Below are 23,865 nucleotides of genomic sequence, written 5' to 3' on the forward strand. Positions count from 1 at the left end.
AATCTTGTAAAATTTCAAAAAAGTAACAAAAAATGTTCTAGTCCTCCAGAAAACTATTTAAAATGATCACAATGACCTATCCCTTGAAAATGGAAAAGAATACCCAACAACTTGCCTTTAAATACCAAGAAAATAGTACTAACTTTTTCCAAACTGTTTTATACGATTGACAATGCACTTAGCAGCAGTCAGTGAACTATGGACAATAGAAGCACGCCAAGCAACAAGTCCCAACGAGGACCATGGCAGTCGCCACTGAAATTAATAGAACTACAAATAAAACAGTTTCGCGGAAAAAGTGACTACTATTTTCTCGGTATTTATCTACTACCGTGTCTCTCATTTCCCAATTATGAACTTTCATTTATTTAACCAATTATTTCATGAAACACATTTTTATATATTGGAGCATTCTTTTAACTTTTAATTTTTTAAATATGTAAAATTATCAAATGGCTTGTCCTGGTTATTATATACGTGCTGGGAAATGACACTTGTGACATACGAGTACACTTTATACATGAATGTCCAATACACACTTTTACTGTATCTTTTAAGGTTGATCAAAGGGGAGGTTGGAGTTTATATAATATGCCTGTACTCCCAGATATGCCATTGTTATGTGATGGTATTGTTGTTGATTCAGAAGGTATAATTATAAAAAGGATTGATATATAGATGAACTGAAAAATTGGTCCTTGACAAACAAGAACAAAGTTGTCACAACTGTTAGGCCTTGAAGACACTGGGCCCACATGAGCGTACAGTACATTGAGTAACACGCACTTAGCCACCAACCCATCATGATGGCAAATGAGAACCCAGGCAATTCTCATTGACAAGATGACTATTAAATCCAGAAGCTTATGTGGCAAGACCACTGGCCACGTTCTACATGTATATAGATATGGTCTACAATATTTTTTAAAAGAAAAACTGCCTTCCACACTGAGTTTTTCTGTGTTGTACCATGTGGTACATGCATGTAATTTTAAGAGACAGCATTAAGGATAAAATAAACAAAGTCTGTGATTAATATTCAACAACATTGTTACAATTTGCTCATACAAAATATAAACATCCATCAAATAAATAAGTATATGAACATTTCATTCCTTAACATTAAGTGCTTTGTATAAGTAAAAAGTGACACCACAACATTTATAAATGAATATAAATAACAAAGAAAGTACTGTCAATTAATAGCTGCTCAATGAGCCCCATATGAATAAAAAATCACTTGCCATGGTTTCCAATTCTATCATTAAAAAATACTCAAGCTGAGATACATGAGAATAGATAATACAAAAGTAAAAATTTACTGATGGGCACTCAATGAATATATAAACTTCATAAAAAATTCCTTTGTAATGAACTTTCAACAATGTAATGATATAATTACCAAAAATTTTCACATGTATCAACATTATAAAAGTTTTAGTGTAAAAAAAATACTATAAAACTTGAATTTTAATACTGTAGCCCACACATGTTATACTTAATATAGCAAACATTGGTCCATTGAACAATAAGGAGCTAATAATTGACTATTTAGTTGACAATGTGTCAAAAAGCTTATGAAAATAAACAACACTGGTCAATATTGTATTCCTGTCATTAGAGTATGTAGTGGTAATCCATCAAAGGCACTTATACATATAAAAATGCATGTTTTGAAATACAGAAGTATGGTTATCTTACTAATATTTTTGGTGCTTTGGCATATTTTAACCATATCATTTCAGACAATATGTATGTAAAACTAATACTGTGATGTAGATAGTGATAGCTGTATTAAGAATCCACGCATGATTCTCATATATGCATGTTAAGAATAACATCTGGTATAACTTTTTGTGAAAACGTTGAGGCTTTCAGCCAATGACAACTCAAGAAGGCTTGAGGAACAGCTTTAAAGAATGGCTATTATAAATAAAAAATCCTTCATATGAAGCAAGGTTTCATGCAAGAAGCGGAATTATGTTGATCATGTACAGAGTCTTTGAAATCAAAGAAAGGTTGAAGGATATGCCAGCATTCCTTTAGAGGATATTACTCTGCAAAACAAGTTTCCCATGCCACCTCACCTGGATAACATGGCATTGAATTCTGATGACTAATTTACCCTGCCGAATGTGCATATATGAAACTTCGGCATTCAATTGAGTAGTCAATTGAGCTTGACTAGGTTAACCTGCTTGCTCCTTCTTGATAGACCTGCGTTGCGTGAACATTAGACATATTCTTATGGTTGTTGTAGTGCTTCTTTCATTCTTTATGGATGATTTTGAAGAGTGATTTTTTTACGTGTCAGTGCTTCTGGCTGCTGGTTCATTTGGACTTTCTCCATGAAGTGGGATGAACTTAACTTGACACAGAAGATGTGTGATCTTCGAAACATTGCTTTTCAAGATTTCAGCTAATCACCAATGTATGTGAAACTAAACTATTATTGATAATCTTGCCCCTCACATTTGTTTCTCACTCCGTTACATTTTACCACATTATACAGTCAATCTTCATGATCCCAAAAACAAAATGTTATAAATTTTTCCAGATTTTACACTTTCCACATTGGTTGATACAGTAATAATGTCTCAATCCTAGAAACTAGTAGTCTGTCCTGAAAAGCATAAAATCAAATTCTTCTTGAAGGTTCACATACCCACTTTTTGTACATGCAAAATAATCTAACACAGTTATTTCATCTTACCAGATCAGTTCAAGGAGAAAGGGAAGGTCAGTGCCATCAGGAGGAGGGGAGGGAAGACAGGAAATAAGGACACACATTCATTCGTTAGAAGTGACTAGCCATGTGAGGTTGTGTTGTTGAATGTGTAGCTTGAAAAAGTTCTGGGAAACCAGAAAGAAACGTCGCAGATAAAATCAAATAAAAACCACTAAAATAACTGTTAGATTACTTTGCATGCATAAAATCAAGGTTCCATTGCAATAATAATAACAATAATTGTTCTAGAAACAATGGCTGAACTAAACAGAGTGAATGCAATATAAGTGTAAGCACATTATGAGGCATTATTCCCAATACATAGTTGTGACATGAAATAAGTAATTTTTCACATTTCCAGCATTATCAGTCAATTTTATCTTGACAAAATGGAATTTCATTGCAAGAAGTAACCAACTTTAGGTAATATTCTTAAGTTCAAAAGATTAAAAAATATATTATAAGTGTACTTCACTTATCACATATTGATATAACAATATTGGACGGTAAAATGATTCAAAATTTTACATATCTTAGCATCTTATATATAAAATATTTAACGTACCATCTGCTATGACAATGACAAAAATCACATAAGTCTGAAATAAAGTACTTAAAATATGTTTCATTAAGTAGATAAAGAGTGCAAATAAAAGCTGCACTAAGAAGTTGAGTCATTAATAAGTAACTTCATGATTTGGCATGTTAATAAGTTATTTATTCCTCCTTGTATTTCCTGTTTCGTTTTGATCTCCTGGCTTTAATACTAGACAAAATCTCATAGGCTTGTTGAATTTCCATAAACTTTTCTTGTGCGGAGATTTTCTTTTCTGGATCTTTCACTTTGTCTGGATGCCATTCACGAGACATCTTCCTCCATTTTGAAGTGATTTCTTCCTGACTTGCATTCTCTGGTAAATCTAGTACCTAGTAAATAAATGCAAATGCTATGATTAATCAATGCACTGATATGTGTACCAAAGGGAAATTCTACCAAGTTTCTCGGATAACTTGAGAATACTTGTATGAATCACATTGCCAGGAAAGCTACAATTCTTACTTTAAAGGTAAATTCTGTTTTATAACTCACACTGAAATATGTAATAAATCAATACTACAGGGAGATATAAACAGAATAATGCTTAAACAACAAAGTACATAATGAAGACATTCTGACAACATAGTTTGGTGGATGAAACTTGCTATTTCCAGTTTAAGTGCGAGTTCTTATGAACAACTTAGGGCCGGTTTTTCAATGTGAGATTAAAGTTCGGGTTGGTTACTGCAATTTTGGGTTTTTCCATCTGCGGTCAGCTCCTCAACTGGAGGTTAAGTGGCACTGAACTTGATCCGGGCTTTATCTGGTGGTCAGCGAGATGACTGGTAGTTTTCGAACAAACATGGCTGCCTCATCGGAAGACAGACCTCCACCAGACAGTTTCTGAGGCACAATGAATGAGAAATAATTCAACAAAAAGCTACACTGGTGTAAAAATAAATTTGTTGCGCTTGGCGCAGAGTTCAAATAAAGTGCGCAGTAACAGGCAAAACTAAACAAATGGTCGCCAGACTTTGATTTGTGTACACGTACTGAAGACATCTGTCCTATGGAGAAGCAAATTCCAAGGTGGCAAGTTGGTGTAGTAGATAAGGGTGGTAGCTTGGAAAAAATGTTCAGTTTTATGTCGTGAGTTCGAGTCCTTCTGCTGACTGTTCTTCTTTTCAATATCATTTATTTACCACGATGTTGGCATCGATTCTATGTTTAATTTTACATGATCCTAAAATATGAATTAAAAATTGTTCTTATATCGTCGGGTAGAGATACGGTGTAAAAGTTTCCTACAAAATATGAATGTTCAATAAAAATATTTAATTTCTCTATGATGTTACTTTTTCCCGGGGAAAAACGTACAAAGCAGGGTATAAACTTCTAGTCAAAATATACATGCAAAATCTCAACACATTTTCCTAATTACATGGCTAGATAGGAGTTTTGCATCTGATGTCTCTTTTGTCCTGTATGAAAGAATACTTTATTTGTACATTTTACTATTCTGTGAAGACCATCTGTTTTAGGGCAAAAGCCAAATGTGGAGTAATTGTTTCCCCTTATATGTATTTCCTTGTAACAATGCAATACGTACACGTTAGGTTCTGTATTTGCAATGTAAACAATGAATTTCAACAACCGCAAGTGCCCTTTTGGTTGGCTGACCAAAAAGTTGACCAGACATTGAAAAACTGGCCCTTAACAGTATTAAACCATAGTGCAACAGCCCTTGAGAGCCAGGGCTTACATACTGACAGCCGGCCTCGCTCCCACCTGCCAAGGTGGGATTTCACCCAACCAGTTATGAAGTGACATGTGGTCAGCACAATGAACCCTCGGTCGTTGTAGGTATCCCTGACCGGGTTATGCTACTAATTCATAGCTCTCCAGTTTCTTCACAATGGTGGGTGGCCACTGGTCCCATACACTGGTCAAAATCTCAGGAGAAGAGTTCTTACACTTTCTCCAGGAGACTCGAACCTTCACGTGTCCTATAGCCAGAGCACAAGACATGACTCCTTAGACTGCACGGCATGGTGCGGGAATACTGAGCAGTGTTACCATCTGCAATTTCTACAGCATGATTAACTCTTGGTTAGTTCTTACGTTATGAAAATAGGAAATTGAATAAATACTTTGTTTCTTTTCAACAGAAGTCACAATTATTCATGAATTATGTTATGCTGTATGCTGAGATGACCTATTTGGTCTAGGAATTAATTCGTGCACCTGGACAAGAGATGGCGTTGAAAACTCCTGTCAGCGCGCATCGTTCGTAGTATAGGGAAGTTGATTGACGCGTCAACAACAGCATTTTGTAGTCAACTGAACATGGCGCAGTTCGTGCCAGATAAAGTGTTTTTGCGGGGTGTTCTGCTTCATTATTTTAACATGCAGAAAAGTGCTACCGAAAGTCATCATATTTTGGTGGAAGTGTATGGTGACCATGCGCTAGCTGAGCGAATGTCTCAAAAGTGGTTTGCACGGTTTAGAAGTGGTGATTTCGGCCTGGAAGACCAAGAGCGACCTGGACAGCCAAAAAAAATTGAAGACGAAGAATTGAGAGCATTGCTCGATCAGGATTCGTGTCAAACGCAGGAAGAACTTGCAGAAGCATTAGGCGTTGATCAAACAACAGTTTCCAAATGCCTCAAAGCCATGGGAATGATTCAAAAGATGTCACATTGAGTTCCACATGAATTGAAAGACGAAAAACCATTTGCGAATTGCTGCTTCAAAGACAGAAAAGAAAGGGGTTTTTGCATCGCATTGCCACTGGCGATGAGAAGTGGATCCATTACGTGGACCAGGTGAACCAGGTCCATCACAACCGAAACGAGATATTCACTGTGCAAAGGTTATGCTGTGCATATGGTGGGATATGAAAGGTGTGGTGTACTATGAGCTGCTGCAACCGGGTGAAACTATTAATGGAGAACGCTATCGATGACAATTAATGCGTTTGAAGCAAGCTCTGGCCAGGAAACGACCAGAATGGGAGAACAGACATGATAAACTTATTTTTCATCATGATAACGCTCGCCCACATGTCGCAAAACCGGTCAAAACCTATTTAGAAAATGTCGGATGGGAAGTTTTACCCCACCTGCCGTATTCACCAGACGTTGCTCCTTCGGACTACTACTTGTTCGATTGCATGAATAACGATTTGATTGGACAGCGGTTCACTTCTTCAGAAGATATCGAAAAATAGGTCTCTGACTGGATCGCTTCAAAGGATGAGGACTTCTTTCGCCACGGAATCCGTAACTTGCCTGACAGATGGGCGAAAGTGGTGGCTCGCGATGGACAATATTTTTCTTAAGGTATTTATGTATTTTGTGTTTGAACTACAGCTTCAATGTGTGCGTAACAACCGCACGAATTAATTCCTAGACCAAATATGATTTTCAAACCTATAGCAATGGGAAGATCAGTGAAGAAGAATTGAAAAATAGTAGGGCTGACGTGACAACAATACAAAGGTATCAGTTGAAATACTGGTCAACACTGTCAGTAGTAGGGGTGTTTTGCAGAGTCTGCAAAAATGACAACACTTTTGTGAAGTCTAAATATCCTGAAAAATTATGAAAAATTCTTTTTTCTTCATATTCATTTTTGCAATATGCGTTTGATTAAAAAATCCTCTCGTGATCATATGAATATTTTAAAACAAAACTCTGGCAGATCGCAATGATATAGTTCAAACGGAAAACTTAGATATCAAAATTAATTAATAAATACTCTGAACTGTTAAGTGTTACATTCTTTAATTATTAGTATCAATATAGATGGTAATTGGTAAGGGTACCAGCACTAATATTTGTAACGGTTCAAAGTGGTATTGGCTTAACCCCGAAAAATTGTGTAACTCCCTTATTATCTGACCCTGGGATTGTCTTTGGCAAAAGCAGTAGTTGTTTTCAGAGAGGACTGACCCTTTTTCAACAGTTAGAAACCCAGACCTGCAGTACAGTTAGGAGACAGGCATCTGGTGGTGGTAGTATGCACCATTTTACAGAAAAACTACAAAGAACAGCAAGACCCTGAGACACACTTGAAATTTCACAGATTTAACCATGCCTCGTCATGTTAAAATGCCGATTGGCCAGAAGCTAACAATTATTATACATGCTGATGTCATGACACTAAAGTCAATTTTAAACTAAACTGTAGGCTATGTTCAGTGGGGTCAGTAAAATTATCTATTCCATTTGGCCATTTTACACTTATTTTCTACTTCTTAGCTTAATAGTGATGATGAGGATGAATAATGAAACTGACACAATGATACCGTTATGCCTGATCAGTCTTCAAACCTGGGACCTCAACTTCATAACACACTACGCTGACCAGTTTACCACTGAGGATGCTCTGTAAATTATCAGAAACTTTAATGATACACTTATGTACCCACATTGGCCAATAAAGTATTAGTTAATATCTCACCTCTACAGATTAATAATCTCTCCCTTACCTTTAATGCATTTATCTCTCCATGTGGATCAGATAGCTCCACAATCTGTCTCCAAATTTCAGCCCATCCATGATGTTGTGCAAATGTCCAGACATCTACAAGAGACTGCTTGAGATCAACCCACCATGGCGAACTGAAAAAATGGCTGATCGCCTCTCTTATAGGAACTTCTTCACCCTCACTATCCACGAGTTTTGCATTGAAATAAAGGAAGCTGCACCACAGGGACAAGTACAAGATCGCACAGAACAACAGAATGCTACAGCGCCTGAAAAATGAGTTACACTTATCACAAAAAAGGTTTGCCAAAAGCTGAATCATAATATAAACAAATTATAATAATGCTTAATGCTGAAACTACTTAACATAAACAAAAATAAAAGTCAGATATTGTGAGAAATTTGTTTTTTAATAGTTTTAAATTCCACTTCTGTAAACGCTGCAACAGATGGTAAAGAGTGGCATGCCCAGGATTTCCAAAAGACTTTCTAAGTAGTCAGCCCTATTTTTTAGGAATGTCAGGCAAAAAGGAGGGGCATTGCCCACACCAACTACCCTCTCTTGGGCATGCCACTGGAAATAAACATTTTAGCATTCAAAATTCAAACATGTATTGATGCAGATGCATCAATACATTCAAGAACATATAAAAATGAGATAAAAAATAATTCTAAACTCACTTATAACATTAAATAAAAAGGAGCTAAGGTGGCCCAGGGCATTTTTTAAGCATCCTTTTAAGCAATAAACAATTTCATTTTGCCTCAATTTGAAACTTCCAGGTATCCAGAAATACATATAACCTCCGCAGTAATCACAACGGATGGGCAGGATCACAAAAAGTCAGGACCGGGAAAAAATTCCATCCCGATCCAGACTTCGGGAAAATCTAAATAATATAGTTTAAAAGTAGTTTATTCCCTACATATATATATATATATATTTTGTACTATAAGTAGTCAAATTTTATTGAAATTATCAGTTTTATTCCAGAAATGCAAAATCAATCATCACTTCAGGTGAAATTGTGTGCATAATCAAAATTTTCCACTGTCAGGTAATTTTGAATATTTTCCATCTTGAAGGTCAGGATTTTCAAAATTTCCCATCCTGATCCCGTCCCAACCAAAAAAAATATTTTTTTCTAACTAGAATACTAAATGGGTGTATTATTATTCAATTTTGTCTTTAGCATGTTGATAGAGAAGGAGTTCTAGGTTTGAACACTGCCACAACTTTTAACTAATGAGTCATTCCATGCCAAATCAACACAGATATGTGCAATTTTCAACCTGACCATCTCCGATTTTCATGAAATTTGGGGAGTTGAAACTATGCCTGGAACATAGTAACTATGAAAATTTTTAGTCCTGTGCGTCTTGTAATTGTTAAATTATTCAAGGTCAAAGTTAGCAGAAATTGCCCTTTTTGAGCCTGCTTAGTTATACTAAATGTGCTACAACTCCGCCCCTGTTTCGCCCAGGAAGCTCAAATAAAGCTTATTGTACAGGGAATTGAACAAGCTTTCAAGTGATATATAACAAGCCTACCTTTGGATAAAAATATAATTTTGTCACGTGACCTTGACTTTTGACCTTGAATATCTCAAAACACGTCATCACCAAAAATCGTTAAAAAAATGTATTTGGTCCCTCATGCCATACTATAAAACATACCAAAAAATCATTCTGGGACTGCAATGGGATCAGAAGATACAAAATATTATGTGTAACTATGTGACTGATAAAAGCCTCATTACGTGAACTATGACGAGTCAAAGTCTTCTAACACCCCCTACAATATGTGATGGAGTTATCCTGGTCCTGAAAAAAATAGGTTAGGCACAGGGAGATCCCTAGCTGTGTGTGTCAAGCGCAGGTCCGGCACATTGTTGACCGCCATATTGAATTCAACGCAAAAATTTCAGAGGAAAGGGTGTGAAGTGATATACAAATCAGGCTAGAACTTCACGAGAAATGAAACTGCGAAGGTTTTTCCAAAGTATTTTTAACCAGCAAAAAGTTATTACTGCATGCTTGTAACCATTTTCTCCTTTTTGAGGTGTTAAAAACAAAGTATTAAGAATGCTCCTAACGTGTTAGGAACTCGTCGAGACCACACTGACATCTTGGGAGAGAAAGAAGTATACGCACCATTGCATATGATTTTAATCAGCAACATTCACCAAATACTTCAATAGTGGAGAATATTAGGAAAAGTATCTCAAGCAATTACGTGACACTTCCTTTGGAATGAAAAATTCTTCAGTGACGAGGCTATTTTATAAGTTCACGGTAAAGTTAATAAAAATTATATGCAATACCTGTGATTTGATAATCTACAGTAGACAGATCTCAGCTGAATGGTTGTTGCTGGTAAGCTAATTATGTGGTATAGTGTATGGAGAACGGGAATGGTTGGTCCATATTCAAGAACGGAACCTTAAATGATGAGGACTTCTTGGATGCGTTAAGTGAACAGGTTTTTCATCCTTGCTTATGGGGTATGGCACTTTTCCAGAGTTTTGAAACAGGACAGTGTGTGACCACACTATGTGAACATTTTGGCAATTTCTTCACGATAAATTTCTAGGTAGATTGATGGGCAGATGGGGATCTATTAAAATGCCTGCACATTCCCCAGATCTAACATCTTAGGAGGACTTTTACCTTCAGAAACATTTGAAGAGAATGGTGAATGCACTAAAAGTCCCTGATATTGACCACCTTGAGATAAGGCATAGTTGCTGCTTGCGATGATGTTGCACCTGCTACATTGCCAAATGTTCTATGTGAGTCTGAAAGACGTCAACGAGTGTGCCCATAGGAAAATTGACAACACTATAATGTGCATATATCGTAAGTGAAAGATATGTGTATAACGTATTGCTGCCTAAAAAGAAGTTGGAAAAACCTTCGCTGCTTCATTTCTCGTGAAATTCTAGCCTGATTTAATATATCACATCACCCCCTTTCCTTTGAAATTTTTGCGTTGAATTCAATATGGCGGTCAACAATGTGCCGGACCTGCGCTTGACACACACAGCTAGGGATCTCCCTGTGCCTAACCTATTTTTTTCAGGACCAGGATAACTCCATCACATTTTGTAGGGGGTGTTAGAAGACTGACTCGTCATAGTTCATGTAATGAGGCTTTTATCAGTCACATAGTTACACATAATATTTTGTATCTTCTGATCCCATTGCAGTCCCAGAATGATTTTTTGATATGTTTTATAGTATGGCATGAGGGACCAAATATATTTTTTTAACGATTTTTGGTGATGACGTGTTTTGAGATATTCAAGGTCAAAAGTCAAGGTCACGTGACAAAATTATATTTTTATCCAAAGGTAGGCTTGTTATATATCACTTGAAAGCTTGTTCAATTCCCTGTACAATAAGCTTTATTTGAGCTTCCTGAGCGAAACAGGTGCGAAGTTACAGCACATTTAGTATAACTAAGCGGGCTCAAGAAGGGCAGTTTCTGCTAACTTTGACCTTGAATAATTTAACAATTACAAGACGCACAGGACTAAAAATTTTCATAGTTACTATGTTCCTTGCATAGTTTCAACTCCCCAAATTTCATGAAAATCGGAGATGGTCAGGTTGGGGGCTGTGTTGATTTCGAATGGAATGACTAACACAGAAGTCCTACATGAAAGAAATAACTCACCAGATCGGGCATTCAAACATTAGCCAGGTGAAACTACAAAAAAAACATCATTAGGAATATTGTTACTACAGAATAAATGAAGATGAAGCTGGACAACGAATAAACTGTGGTTACCATGACAACAGGACTTGTTATTAGGATCATTAAGTACTACAAATGTCATATTTGAAGTATTGTTTGTACCAAAAATAACAGTTGGCACCACTTGCTACAAAAATATACGTCCAATGGAAGAACCGAAATTGTACTTACTGGCAAACAGTCTTCTTAGGCACTGGTGTTCTCCTCCACTCTTTTGACATGGTGTCAAATGCCATCGTTGCAACAAATGTAGTTAACGTTAACCAATTGGTCTCATCCAAATAGAAGTAAAATGGGAACACTGCATAGGCTGTTCCCAATGCCCACCAAATAGTCCCTTGCTCCCTTCCAATGTTGCCAACAGTATACACACCTTGAAAAAGAAACTTATTATTAATAGTAAATAAAGTATAGTATGTACTGAATTGGTTACAACCTCAAATTGACCTTAACATTTTCAGTATGATTGCCACAAATATAATAGTAAGTCATATAGTGTTATCACTAGTTTGATATGCCAAACTAATATTCGAAATTACTTGGTTTTCTACTGAAATCATGAAGCTTAAAAGCTATCCCCTGTGGCACGAAGGTACACATGGAATGTAGAGGTATGACACATTTTCGATCTTTACCATACTGAAGATGGTGTGATCAACACCACGCTATGGCTGCTTATCTTCTCAAATCACATTAATTATAAGAGAACCTGCATTACCATTTATTCCACCATATCTATTTGCATTACATAAGACACAATTAATGTCTACAAACCAAAACAACCCTTATCTGGTAGACCAGAGCCAATAACATCTAAGAAACAATATTAGAGAAAAAATATTAAATACTACGATAATGAGAAGATTCCATAAAATATAAAAAAAATTAAAGGCATTATCATAATAGGTAAAAAAAATTAGTATTGTTGTCATGGAACAATGCACTAGTACAACAATGCCCCTGAGAAATTACTGTAACCATAGAGCTTATCTTGTACAAAAAATTACAATGCAATGAAAGCATAATTTCTGCGACTTTAACAAAACAAGAAACAATACTATGCAATGTTACTTAAGAGAAAGCCAAGATTTGATTGACAAAACAGAAATGTGAAAGAACACAGCATTGTGAGAACAATTGTGAGCTACTTGAAAGCAATAAGAATGGACTCTGGTCTCAAAAGTTGGATAACAGCATTGATGAGACTCTGTATGCTGAACATGTGTCACCCAGTGAAAAGCTACTTAACAGGCTGTTGTGCCATGCATTATTTAGCGTTGTTTTTTTTTTTGTGCCACTTTTGGCTAATCGCTATGATGAGGATGAGTGATGAAATTGATAAAGTAACACTCAAAAAGAAAATTCATGAACAGGCCGGGATTCAAACCTGGGACCCCTGACATCACAGTACACTAGTGGTAATGATGTAGGTGGAAAGCAAAAAAAAAAAAACAACTGTAAATACATGCATTCCAGAATTTAGCGATATATGAAATGTGAATGAGCAGCCCTAGAAAATATTCCTGCTCCCCCCAACAACCCCTCATATTTTTTTTTTCTGGTGCAGTCACTTCTATAATGTCAAACTGGATGAGAAAATATGTTAAACTTTATTACAAGCTACAGTTTGTAAATAAATAACTGCATCACTTAGCTTTGTGGCCAAAAAAATTCTTATTTGCGTCATATGAATTGTGTGATAGGGTATAACATATTTTAAATGTAACCAGGGTGTAACTGGATATTTATTGTAACTTTTGAAACATATTTTCTACATTTGGCTACAAATGAAGTATGCATGGGAGATATATATATACATATGTTACACAATATACGCTATACAGTAATTGAGAAAACTAACGTATAGAGTTACATTTATCAAGAAAAAGTTTCTCGTAATGTCCATGAGCATGAATAACATATTTTACCACACATACATCATCATTTGTGAAAATGTCCCTCATTTAGTATTTTGTATGGCCTCCTTTAACCTTCATGACAGCCTCAATTCTTCTGGGCATGCTGTGAACAAGATTGCGGCATATTAAAATATCTAAATCATTGTACCAAGTGTGTACAATTGCTGCCATTAGCTGTTTTCTGTTTTCAAAGTACCTTTCTCGCAGTTTCTTGTTCATAATATGCCACAGGTTTTCGATGGGGTTTAAATCTGGTGAATTAGGAGGCCACCAGATTCTCTGTATACCCATCTCCTTAAACAAATTATTGACTGAACGAGATCGATGACAGGAGGCATTGTCATCCTGAAAATAAAATTTGTTCAAATTTGCACCTGAAAAATAATTCCTAGCTGTGGGAATTAATTTATGATCAAGAATGTCTATGTACTTCTCGCTGTTAACAGACCCAGTACCAATTTCAATTTTCCCAACTCCTCTCGATGTGAAGCAACCCCACAACATAACACTTGCGGAGAACTTCTGTGTCTCAGATTCACATTCATCAGTTAATTCCTCCCCACTACGCATCCAAAGCTTCACTCCAGCATCGTTTCCGACAAGATTAAACTTCTTTTCGTCCGAAAAAATCACACAATCCCAGTCCTCCTCTGTCCAATCTCCGTACCTTTGCACAAATGTTTTCCTTGCATCCTTATGTTTCTTTGTCAGGCGCGGCTTCTTTCGCGGCTTCTTCTCGTGAAATCCAAAATACTTCAGTCTAGACACTACTGTTGAATGGCTTACCTTAATACCTGTCTCCAGTTCAATTTGTGCAGCCAGTTGACGTGAACTTATGCTTCTTTTCTGCAACGCTAATGACTTCAGTTTACGATCAACCCTCGCAGACGTTTTCTTCTTCCTTCCACACCTGTTTCTCAAGGAACATTTTCCGAACTGTTGTTGTTTCTTAATGCCTCTTGATACTGTTGACTGGTTCACGTTAAGTTTTCTACCAATTTCTCGTTGACTCCCCGCTTCCTTGTGTAGAGCCAAAATTTGTCCTTGCTTGCGAGGTGAAGTGTCTTTCAAACTCATCATTCCTCAAATCAATCACAATCCACAGCACTACTTAAACTGCTTATGTGTTCGTAAACTTCACAACACTATAAAAGCAAACAATGCAGCAACAATCAGGCAAACAATCACGCGATAAGAACAACATGCGATACTTTGTCAATCTCCCGCCGACCCATATAAGAAGATTCTCAAGAACACTAGCCAACAACAGAGACACCTGGAGGGCAAAAGAGGTAACAACAGACAACAAAACAAAAGACGTGCTAGAGGACCCGACGATATTTGTTTTTATGCACATTTAAGAATGTGCATCCCTTCTACAAGTAACTATTGTTACTCTTTAGATGTCCTGCCATACTTTTCCCAAGTGATGCAGTTATTTTTTTACAAACTGTATTATGAAATGTATCGCAACAGTTATTAAGTGCCAATGTCTTGATATTCCACTACCTGTGATCCAACAAAGTAAACTAAGCAATACAATCATATAGATTAATCCAATTAACCCTACACTGCACAGTGGTCTCAGAAAGGACATACCGTATTTTGTAACTTTACATTCCATAGAACTGCATATTTGAATTCTAATTAATAGGATTTCATATCAACACAAAACTTGTAATTGTGTCCTTTTAGTTGAATAGAACTGGTGAAATAGTTTTGCTCCACCTGAGAACCACTGTGAAACATCGCCACTTCCACGGTGCCAGCTGTTTCGTTCTTCAAGAATCCCATTGTGCATCCTGTGTAACAAAATTGTATATTTTTTCGGACCGAATGAACAATATAGAGAATGTCTCCAATTTCGTTATTATTTGGTATACTAACTGAATTTTGCCTTCTAATCATGAATCTGTTGTTAAAATGCAGGGGTCACGTCTGGAAATCATGAAAACAGCCGATATAAGTGGATTTCTTTAGAGCTGTATCACATTTTTTCACGAACAAAATTTTAACTAAGCTTGCCTAACCTAACCTTACCGGAAATGGTTTGTGGGGCTAGCCATGCATAATGTACTGATTAGAAGGCCAAAATTAGTTAATATACCAAATATTAACGAAATTTGAGATAATTTCTTACCCTAACCTTACCGGAAATGGTTCATGGGGATATCAGTTAAATGTTTTTGCCAATGAGCACATATTGTAACAAAATATAAGTTTTGTAGCACTAGTTTCCTCACTACGCAACATGCCATTTTTCAAGAACAACGCTCGAACACCGTTGCCAAACTGTAATCAAAGTCCACATTCCACATGCTCTAGCATTTCAACAACGAAGCAACAATTAATGCTCTGCAAGTAACGAAGCAACAGTGTGGCAACGCTGTAGGCAGACAGCGCAACGAATGCCGAATGTCATTTGTTCATATCATCAAACATGGTTCCTATGTTTCTGTTATGGAGAATGATCGTGGTAATGAAAAACGTAATTTTGCAACATATATAGACGTAAGTGTACAATTTTTACACATCACCCCCAAATCTTAACTCTAGATATGTTACCTAACTAACTAACTCTCTAGCCTTCTTAAACCCGAAGGTTCATGGCTGCAGCAACACAGGCCTTCCATCTGTCCCTATCTTGAGCAAGATCTATATACTCTTTTCCATCCCTACCGATTTCCCTTAGGTCCATCTCGACGTTGTCCCTCCATCTTCGTCTTGGCCTTCCTACAGGTTTCCCAACAAGAATCCTGTAAACTCCTCTTTCCTCTCCCATTCGTGCCACATGGCCTGCCCACCTAAGTCTTCTTGATTTAATTATTCTAATAATATCTGGACATGAATACAAATTATGTAGTTCTAAATTATGTAACCTTCTCCACTCACCTGTCTTAATTACTAAATAATGGTCACTGGCACAGTCAGCACCTCTATGTGTACGAACGTCAATCATACTAGTATGCCTTCTCATATCAATGAGAATATGATCTATCTGATTATGAGTTTTACCATCTGGAGAAGACCAGTTATATTTATGGATATCTTTATGTTTAAAAGTGGTACTTTTCACAATTAAATTCTTTGAGGTTGCAAAAGTAATCAATCTTATACCATTGTCATTACTTAATTCATGAAGACTTTCTTTACCAATTGTGGGTTTAAATGTCTCTTCTTTGCCAATCTGTGCATTACAGTCACCTAACAGAATTTTCATATCATACTGAGAAAATTTATCAAAGACCTGTTCTAACTCTGTATAAAAATCATCTTTAGTATTATCATCTTTATCTTCCGTTGGTGCATGTATGTTTATTAAAATAATTTTACACCACCTACCCTGTAAAACTGCATATGATATCCTATCATTAATAAATTCTACTGTTTTAAGAGCCGAGATAATTCTATTATTTATGAAAAAGCTTGTTCCAAAATTATGATTTTCAGTACCACCATAGAAAAAAGTATAATTTTTAGTTTTACAATTCCCTTCTCCTGGCCACCTAACTTCCTGGACAGCTACTACATCTAATTTATACTTAACTATCTCATTAACTGTACACTGAAATGCCCCAGGCCGGTAAAGGCTCAGAATATTCCAGGTGCCTAATTTAATATCCTTATTCCTAACGTAGATCTTATCCTTAGTCCAGGGACCTCCCAAAGTAGTCCCCACCCGGAGATCCGAACGGGGGACTATTTTACCTCCGGAATATTTTACCTTGGGAACATCCATGGCCTTATATTGCTGATTCTTGACATGGCTTTTTTACAGTGCAGAGTTGTCAGCTCTACGCCTAACCCCCAATATGAATGGAGGAACTACTACAGAAGACAAACACATTAGACAGCACAACTACTACACAAGACACACACAAACACATCACAACTATAACACAATATAAACACAAACACACCACAACTACTACACAAGACAAACACAAACAACAACGATCCTTTGTTTAAATAATATATTTGTTTAAACGTCTCCATTGGAAGGCATTCTGCCTGGTTTCGTTGTCTTCAAAGAACCCTACCCTGTAGCCTGTAGATATTCTACAGGGTGGCCAGAAAGTCCCTTTACACCTCTACTAATTTCATCCCTACATGAATAATATTTACAGTTAGTTGTCCAAAACATCCGTACGTGCACCTCCATGATCCCTGCACATACGTTACCAGGACTGCATATTTATTGAGTATAAGAAGTAGGAAAGAAATTGGAGACATTCTCTATATTGTACATTCATTTTTTTCAAAATAGAGTTCATTAACATATTGTGTTAAAAGCAGGGATCGAAAAATCCCGGTTGCCATGGCGACTAAAAACTTCAGCCTGGCGACTGTGATCCTATGCTGTAATATGTACGAAATTTTAATGATTCCAAGCTCAAATTGCAGTACAGCGTAAGTTAGCAAATGATTTTTTAAAAAAAATCAACGTTGTGAACATACCAGAGTGTCAATAATAATTTCTTACTTTTTTGTCGCACAACACCCCATTTCCTGTTTTCTCGAATGATTTAGCGATGACTCAGCTTCATATACAGTGTGTTTCAAAAGTTACACAAACCACACTGAAAATTTATATCATGAAAACCGTACGAGATATTTACACCGTGGTTTCTGCAATATAAAATTTCATCCATTGAGATATTTTTCAATGCTTAAAGTTATCAGCTTTCTCCATACAGAAAATGTATATAAATTAATATCTGGTGGAAGGCAGCGTTAATTTTTTTCCAGAAATGCACTTTTGAATGAGAAAAATACGTAAGAAATTATCGAAGGGTCATAATTAGATGTCTGATGACTGATGCCATGTCAATCTGTCATTTGCGACCAATATTGGTCATGTGCAACATTTGATGGATTTTTTATTGGCAATTTTATGGGTTGAGTGAAAAAGTGACATTTTTGCAACATATATAGCAATGCTAGCAGGTCGAAATATTGTCAACAGATGTACGCCACATGTGCCTAAGTATTGGCTATACATTTACGTGAAAAATCATAAACCAAGATTTTGTGCCGAAATTGGACTCTTGAGAGAATCCTAGTTACACTGAATTCTCTTTGCTCACTTTCGACGCTACTATGCCTGTTCTTTTAATTGATTCAGCATGGCGTATTCTTTGGAGCAGCATGTGTGAATTGCTGAAGAGTATTTTACTACTCATTCTCACACTCACGTGCGAGAGGTTTTCCAAGAAAAATCCCCTGCTTCTGCTGTACCTCACAAAGCAACTGTTTTACGACTAGTCAAACACCAACAAATGATCCCACAAATTGTTAAAGAGTTATTATTATTGAAGATTAGGCACACAAAGAAGATGTACTACGTAGAAATTTTCAACGAAAAATGCAGGCTCGACCAGAACTCGAAACTGGTCTCTGGCATACCGTGCGATTTCTCTAACCACCGAGCTACTGAGCCAGCCTGGCCTCACCTGATTTCTTGCTGTCGCTGTTTTACCTGTGTGGAATCGTCTCTGCCAGTGCTGCCGCAACGGGATCTGTTGCCTTTGAAACACAGCAGACTTCGACATTCCCTGGTTCCTCCCAGCATAGAGATGTTAATGCATTTTTCACTGAAAATTTCTACGTAGTACATTTCCTGTGTATGCCTGATCTTCAATAATTAAAATCTCTACGCTGGAAGGAACCAGGCAACGTGGAAGTCTACTGTATTTCAAAGGCAACAGATCCCGTTGCAGTAGCACTGGCAGAGAAGATTCCATGCAGGTAAAACAGCGACAGCGAAAAATCAGGCGGGGCCAGGCCAGCTCAGTAATTAGAGCTCAGTAATTAGAGACCCGTGTTCAAGTCCTGGACAAAATTGCATTTTTCGCTGAAAATTTCTACGTTGGTATATATTGTTGAAAATCAATTCTCAGATGTTTTCAGCAAATTAACAATATTTTTTTTAAAAATAATGTAATTGCTTTTATTTGGATACATGCTAACAAAATTTATTAACCCAGTGATAGCGTACATGATTAGTTTAGTGTAGAAAAACTGGTGTAAATACCTCTTACGGTCTTCATAATATACAGTTTCAGTTTGGGATGTGCGACTTTTGAAAGACACTGTAGTATCCACAATTGATAGTAGGTAGTTTCCTGGTGCCTAGCTTTGAAGAAAATTTTTCGACCACTGGTTAAAAGTATTCATTCCGATCAAAGTGCACAGTGTTACCCCTGAGACGCAAACTCTTTAACGGGCCAAAAAAGGGCACATAGACATTTAGGATTTTTTCCAATATTTTTCCCAGCATTAATTTTACACTACATATATTTTTTTCAGGGAAGAAAGTTGTACAGTGTAGGGTTAAGATCTATATTTGAAAATATAATAAGAAAGTTGAATTCCCTAAATTTACATAAGAATAATTAGAAATGATACCTACCTAAGGCACATGCATAAGGGACTAAAATATTCAGCCATGTCCAGCTGATTCCCAAAATCTTATCTTCTGGAATGGCAAGCATCAGAACAGAACCCCACAGATAAGCCACAATGATTGTGCCCACAAAACGTGTTGTGCTTCTTGGAGGCTGAAAGGAAATCATAATGAAATACAGAAGGTCATGATAAATTAACATATGAAACATATTTTGCAAAATAATCTATGAAATCAAACAGAAAATTTTCAAATTTGCTACTGTTATAGAATCATAAAAAAGACCAAAATTCCTATAAACTATATTCCTTTTGGTATGATTGCACAGTATAGAGAATGTCTCCAATTTCGTTAATATTTGATATACTAACTACATTTGGCCTTCAATCACGAATCTGTTGTTAAAATGCGGGGGTCAAGGGTAGAAATTTTAACATTATGCACAGGTAGCTCCACGAACCATTTCCGGGTATAATTTAACAATACAGGGAATTTCTCCAATTTGTTTGAATTTTCGGTTACTTACTAATTTGGGTCTCCTAATCACGAACCTGCACTTAAAATTTGGCGCTCACGTATAAATTTGGCGCTTATTTGGGGCAGGTGAATCCGGCCACTTTCTAACGCCCTTAACAGGGAGTCTATAGATATAGGCGGGGCCGCGATAGCGGTTGGGGGCGGTAGGTCGATTACCCCAGGGGCGGAGCCCGGAACCGGCGGGAAATTCGGAAATCGAGGGTGTGGAAATAAGAACTTAATTTCGATTATTTTGCTATTTCCACGTGTGAGCGCCAAATTTTGACTGCAGATTCGTGATTAGGGGGCCAAAATTAGTGAGTATGCCGAATTTCAAACAAAATGGAGAAATTCCCTGTATTGTAAAATCGCTCCCATTTCCGGTAAGGTTAGGTTAGGCAAGCTTAGTTTAATTTTGTTCGTAAAAAAATGCGATACAGCTCTAAAGAAAAAATCAAATTTTATTGCCTTTTTTCCCCGATTTCCACACGTGACCCCCGCATTTTAACAACAGATTCGTGATTAGAAGGCCAAATTTAGTTAGTATACAAAATATTAACGAAATTGGAGACATTATCTATATTCTGCATTCGCTCCTTCCTTTTTAGTAGACAAGACAGACAATGGTAAAAGTCGGTCACCATGTATGTCCCTCCTAATAGGTAAACTATCAAAAGAATTTTACGTAAAAACGTAGAAAAGAGATGGAAGATTTTTTATTTCTGAATTATTACTTTCCTTCAGAATTATTAAATATATATTATAGTACAATGGCTCTGGTCTTATTATATGTTACCCAAATACAGTACTGTCAGTTTCCGTCGCGTATTTCAACCTTCCTCGCACCGCGGCGAGGAGAGTGCACGAACGACAATTAGGAAGTGACAGATGCAACAAGTCCTCACGTTCAACTACATTCATCCACAGATAATGTCAAATAGATATTTTTTCTGCGACTGCTCAGCGACAGAATGTATTACAAAAAGTTCCAATATTATTAATTTATTAATTATAATAAATTAATATTACCAATATTACTAATACGAATCATAAGGAATATTTTCTAGACAATCTCGTTTTAAAATTAATTGTGCATTAAAATTCACGTCATACCAATTTGCACCAACATAAATTGGTATTATGGCGTTTTATGGAAACAAATTACCGAAATTACTATTATGTTATACAAAACGGGTAAATAATTCCTACTTCTAGAAATGACACGAATCCTGTTCCACATTTGCATCACGCGGCAACTATTTCCGGAAGTAACAAAATATCGCTAATTTTTGTTCACCATTTCAAACCATAAATATTACCTTTCTGTTTCGTCTAATTTTTTCCGACAATTGCATAATATAACTTTTCTCCTCATTTGCGTCTGCAACATATTCACGTATATGAAATAGATCACGAAGCCAACCACAACCTGCGTAACCTCCTAAAGTGCACCACCAGAGGAACGCCTGCCAATCTCTTCCTAGGTAAAAATGATGGAGTCCACAAAAGCCACCAACTAGCCACAAAAGATACGTTAGCATCAAACTTTTTGCCATTTTGAAAACACTAAAAATACTTTAGATCTACAGGTGTTACAGTCCTTCTCCGCTTGATCTCCAAATAAGAATCTTGTCTCGAGCGATGTTCCACTTCCGAACACAACGCGCGCATCGCAGGCAAACGTCAGACATAAGTACCGTTACACCGCTTCTCAGCTGGCTGAAAGAGTGGAACGAGTGGTTCAATGACATACCACCACGTAGGTTTTCGCCTAGGTAATATAAAATATTTATACCCAAAAATGAATTCATTGTTTTCATAAGAAAGAAAGTTTTACGTATTAAGTGGGACATGGTAGGTTTTTTTAGACAAGCGAAGCTACTCCCCGCTAAATAAATAGATGAGAGGATGATGATTATTAAATAATAAAAAGGCTTGTTGTTCTTATGACGGCGCAGAAAATTATGTAGGAGGGTCAGTATAAAAAAAAAGGGTAAGAGTCTAGTTTACGTCCTTTTCCTAAGGAATACGTGTCATATATCGTAAGTAATTCAACAAAGTAAATCCCAAGGCGAGGAAAAGTTTCCTGGAGGAGAAAATCGAGAAAAACCGATGTCCGGATATGCGTGATTGAACGTACTGAGGACATTTTTCGATTATGAAGCACACATTTAGGGGTGAATTGAGTGCTAATGGAACCTAACCTAACAGGCCTAACCTAACCTCGTAGGCATACCTCGTTCCCGTGAATGGTTAGTGACAGAAAGTGTAAAAAGAAAAACTTAATTACTCTACGGATGCCGGAGCGCCGGCTGTCTGCTAGATAGCACGGTTTTGTCAACGGGCAAGAAGGAGTGCGCAGGAAAGACGTAAACGGATAACAAGGAGTGGGCAAGTAGGACGTAAACTAGACTCTAGCCAAAAAAAGTGTCTTGAAGCGCTCCTCGAGGGCGAAATTCGAAACATTGTAAAACAACGTGTTTTTTTTTTAAGATGATGACATCCTATTAGGCATTCTGGGACAAAGTAGTACACCAACCGCTCGCCCTTGGTTCACCGCTGCGCTGGAGAGAAAGGCAACAGCACGGGGTAATGAAAGTGGTGCAAGAGAAAGTAAAAAGATTGATTGATTTACGTCGCTTTTTGCCACTTTTGGCTAATTGCGAAGATGAGGATGACTGATAATGCGATTAAATTGATGCAAGGGACACTTACAAAGAACACCCATGCCCAGGCCGGGATTCGAACCCGGAACCCCTAACGTCGAACACTGAGACCGGCCGAGAAGATAAATTCAAGAAGAGACAGAGAATGTAAAATAAAAGTGCGAGGAGAAAAAAATAATTAAAAAAGACACTGACGTGGAGAATAATACAACAGGGTGAAAAAAGAAAGAGAAATAAAAGGTCGCAAGACAAGAAGAGATAGAAATTAGAAGGCATTGAAGGCAAAGAACGAATAAAGGAGGAGGCCCAAAAAAAGGCTAGTATAACAAATAACCATGAGAGGGGGAATAAAGAAAAATAAGACACAAAGAAAGATAAAAATTTAGAAAAAAATAAAGAAGGAAAGCTGGAATAGTAATACAAATAAAATAAAGAAAGAACATTTTTTTCCCTTATTCCAAGGGGCCAAATGCAAATAACTTCCAATTCTTGGGGAGAAGTGGGTTGGGTGGCGAGTAGGACGATAAAGATCTATCAGGTGACAAAACAAACGTCTCTGAAGACGAAAAGCATTTGCTATGTATGATTCGTTAAAAGTTCAGGTGTGTTTTGAAAGTCGGAAATGCCGACCTTCTGTGGATAAATGGTAAACGTACGAAGGTTCGAACCCTGTGTAAACCATGTGTGTATTATTGTGTTCATCACATCATCCTCATCCTCGGGATTTACCAAAGAGGGAGAAAAGCTATGTAAAATAACTGAACTAGATAAAACATAGAGGAGAGAAAATCTGAAACTCATTTGACATTTTGATGAAGTTATTATGAAGGGGTTTCCAAGA

General features: G+C 36.8%; 1 protein-coding gene across 1 annotated transcript; it reads right to left on the reverse strand.

Moving 5' to 3' along the window:
- Positions 1-1,032: 1,032 nt before the first annotated feature.
- wus (TM2 and DnaJ domain-containing protein wurst) lies at positions 1,033-22,078 on the reverse strand. The gene is made up of 5 exons (XM_083122246.1): positions 21,678-22,078; positions 19,849-19,996; positions 11,689-11,890; positions 7,759-8,026; positions 1,033-3,655 (listed from the first exon to the last, which is right to left on the reverse strand). Exons 1-5 carry the CDS (start codon positions 21,912-21,914, stop codon positions 3,446-3,448), a joined length of 1,065 nt encoding a protein of 354 aa, XP_082978372.1. The 5' UTR covers positions 21,915-22,078; the 3' UTR covers positions 1,033-3,445.
- Positions 22,079-23,865: the final 1,787 nt, after the last annotated feature.

The sequence above is a fragment of the Lepisma saccharinum genome, chromosome 5 (genome assembly GCF_977018435.1).
Source record: "Lepisma saccharinum chromosome 5, izLepSacc3.1, whole genome shotgun sequence".
NCBI lineage: Eukaryota > Metazoa > Arthropoda > Insecta > Zygentoma > Lepismatidae > Lepisma > Lepisma saccharinum.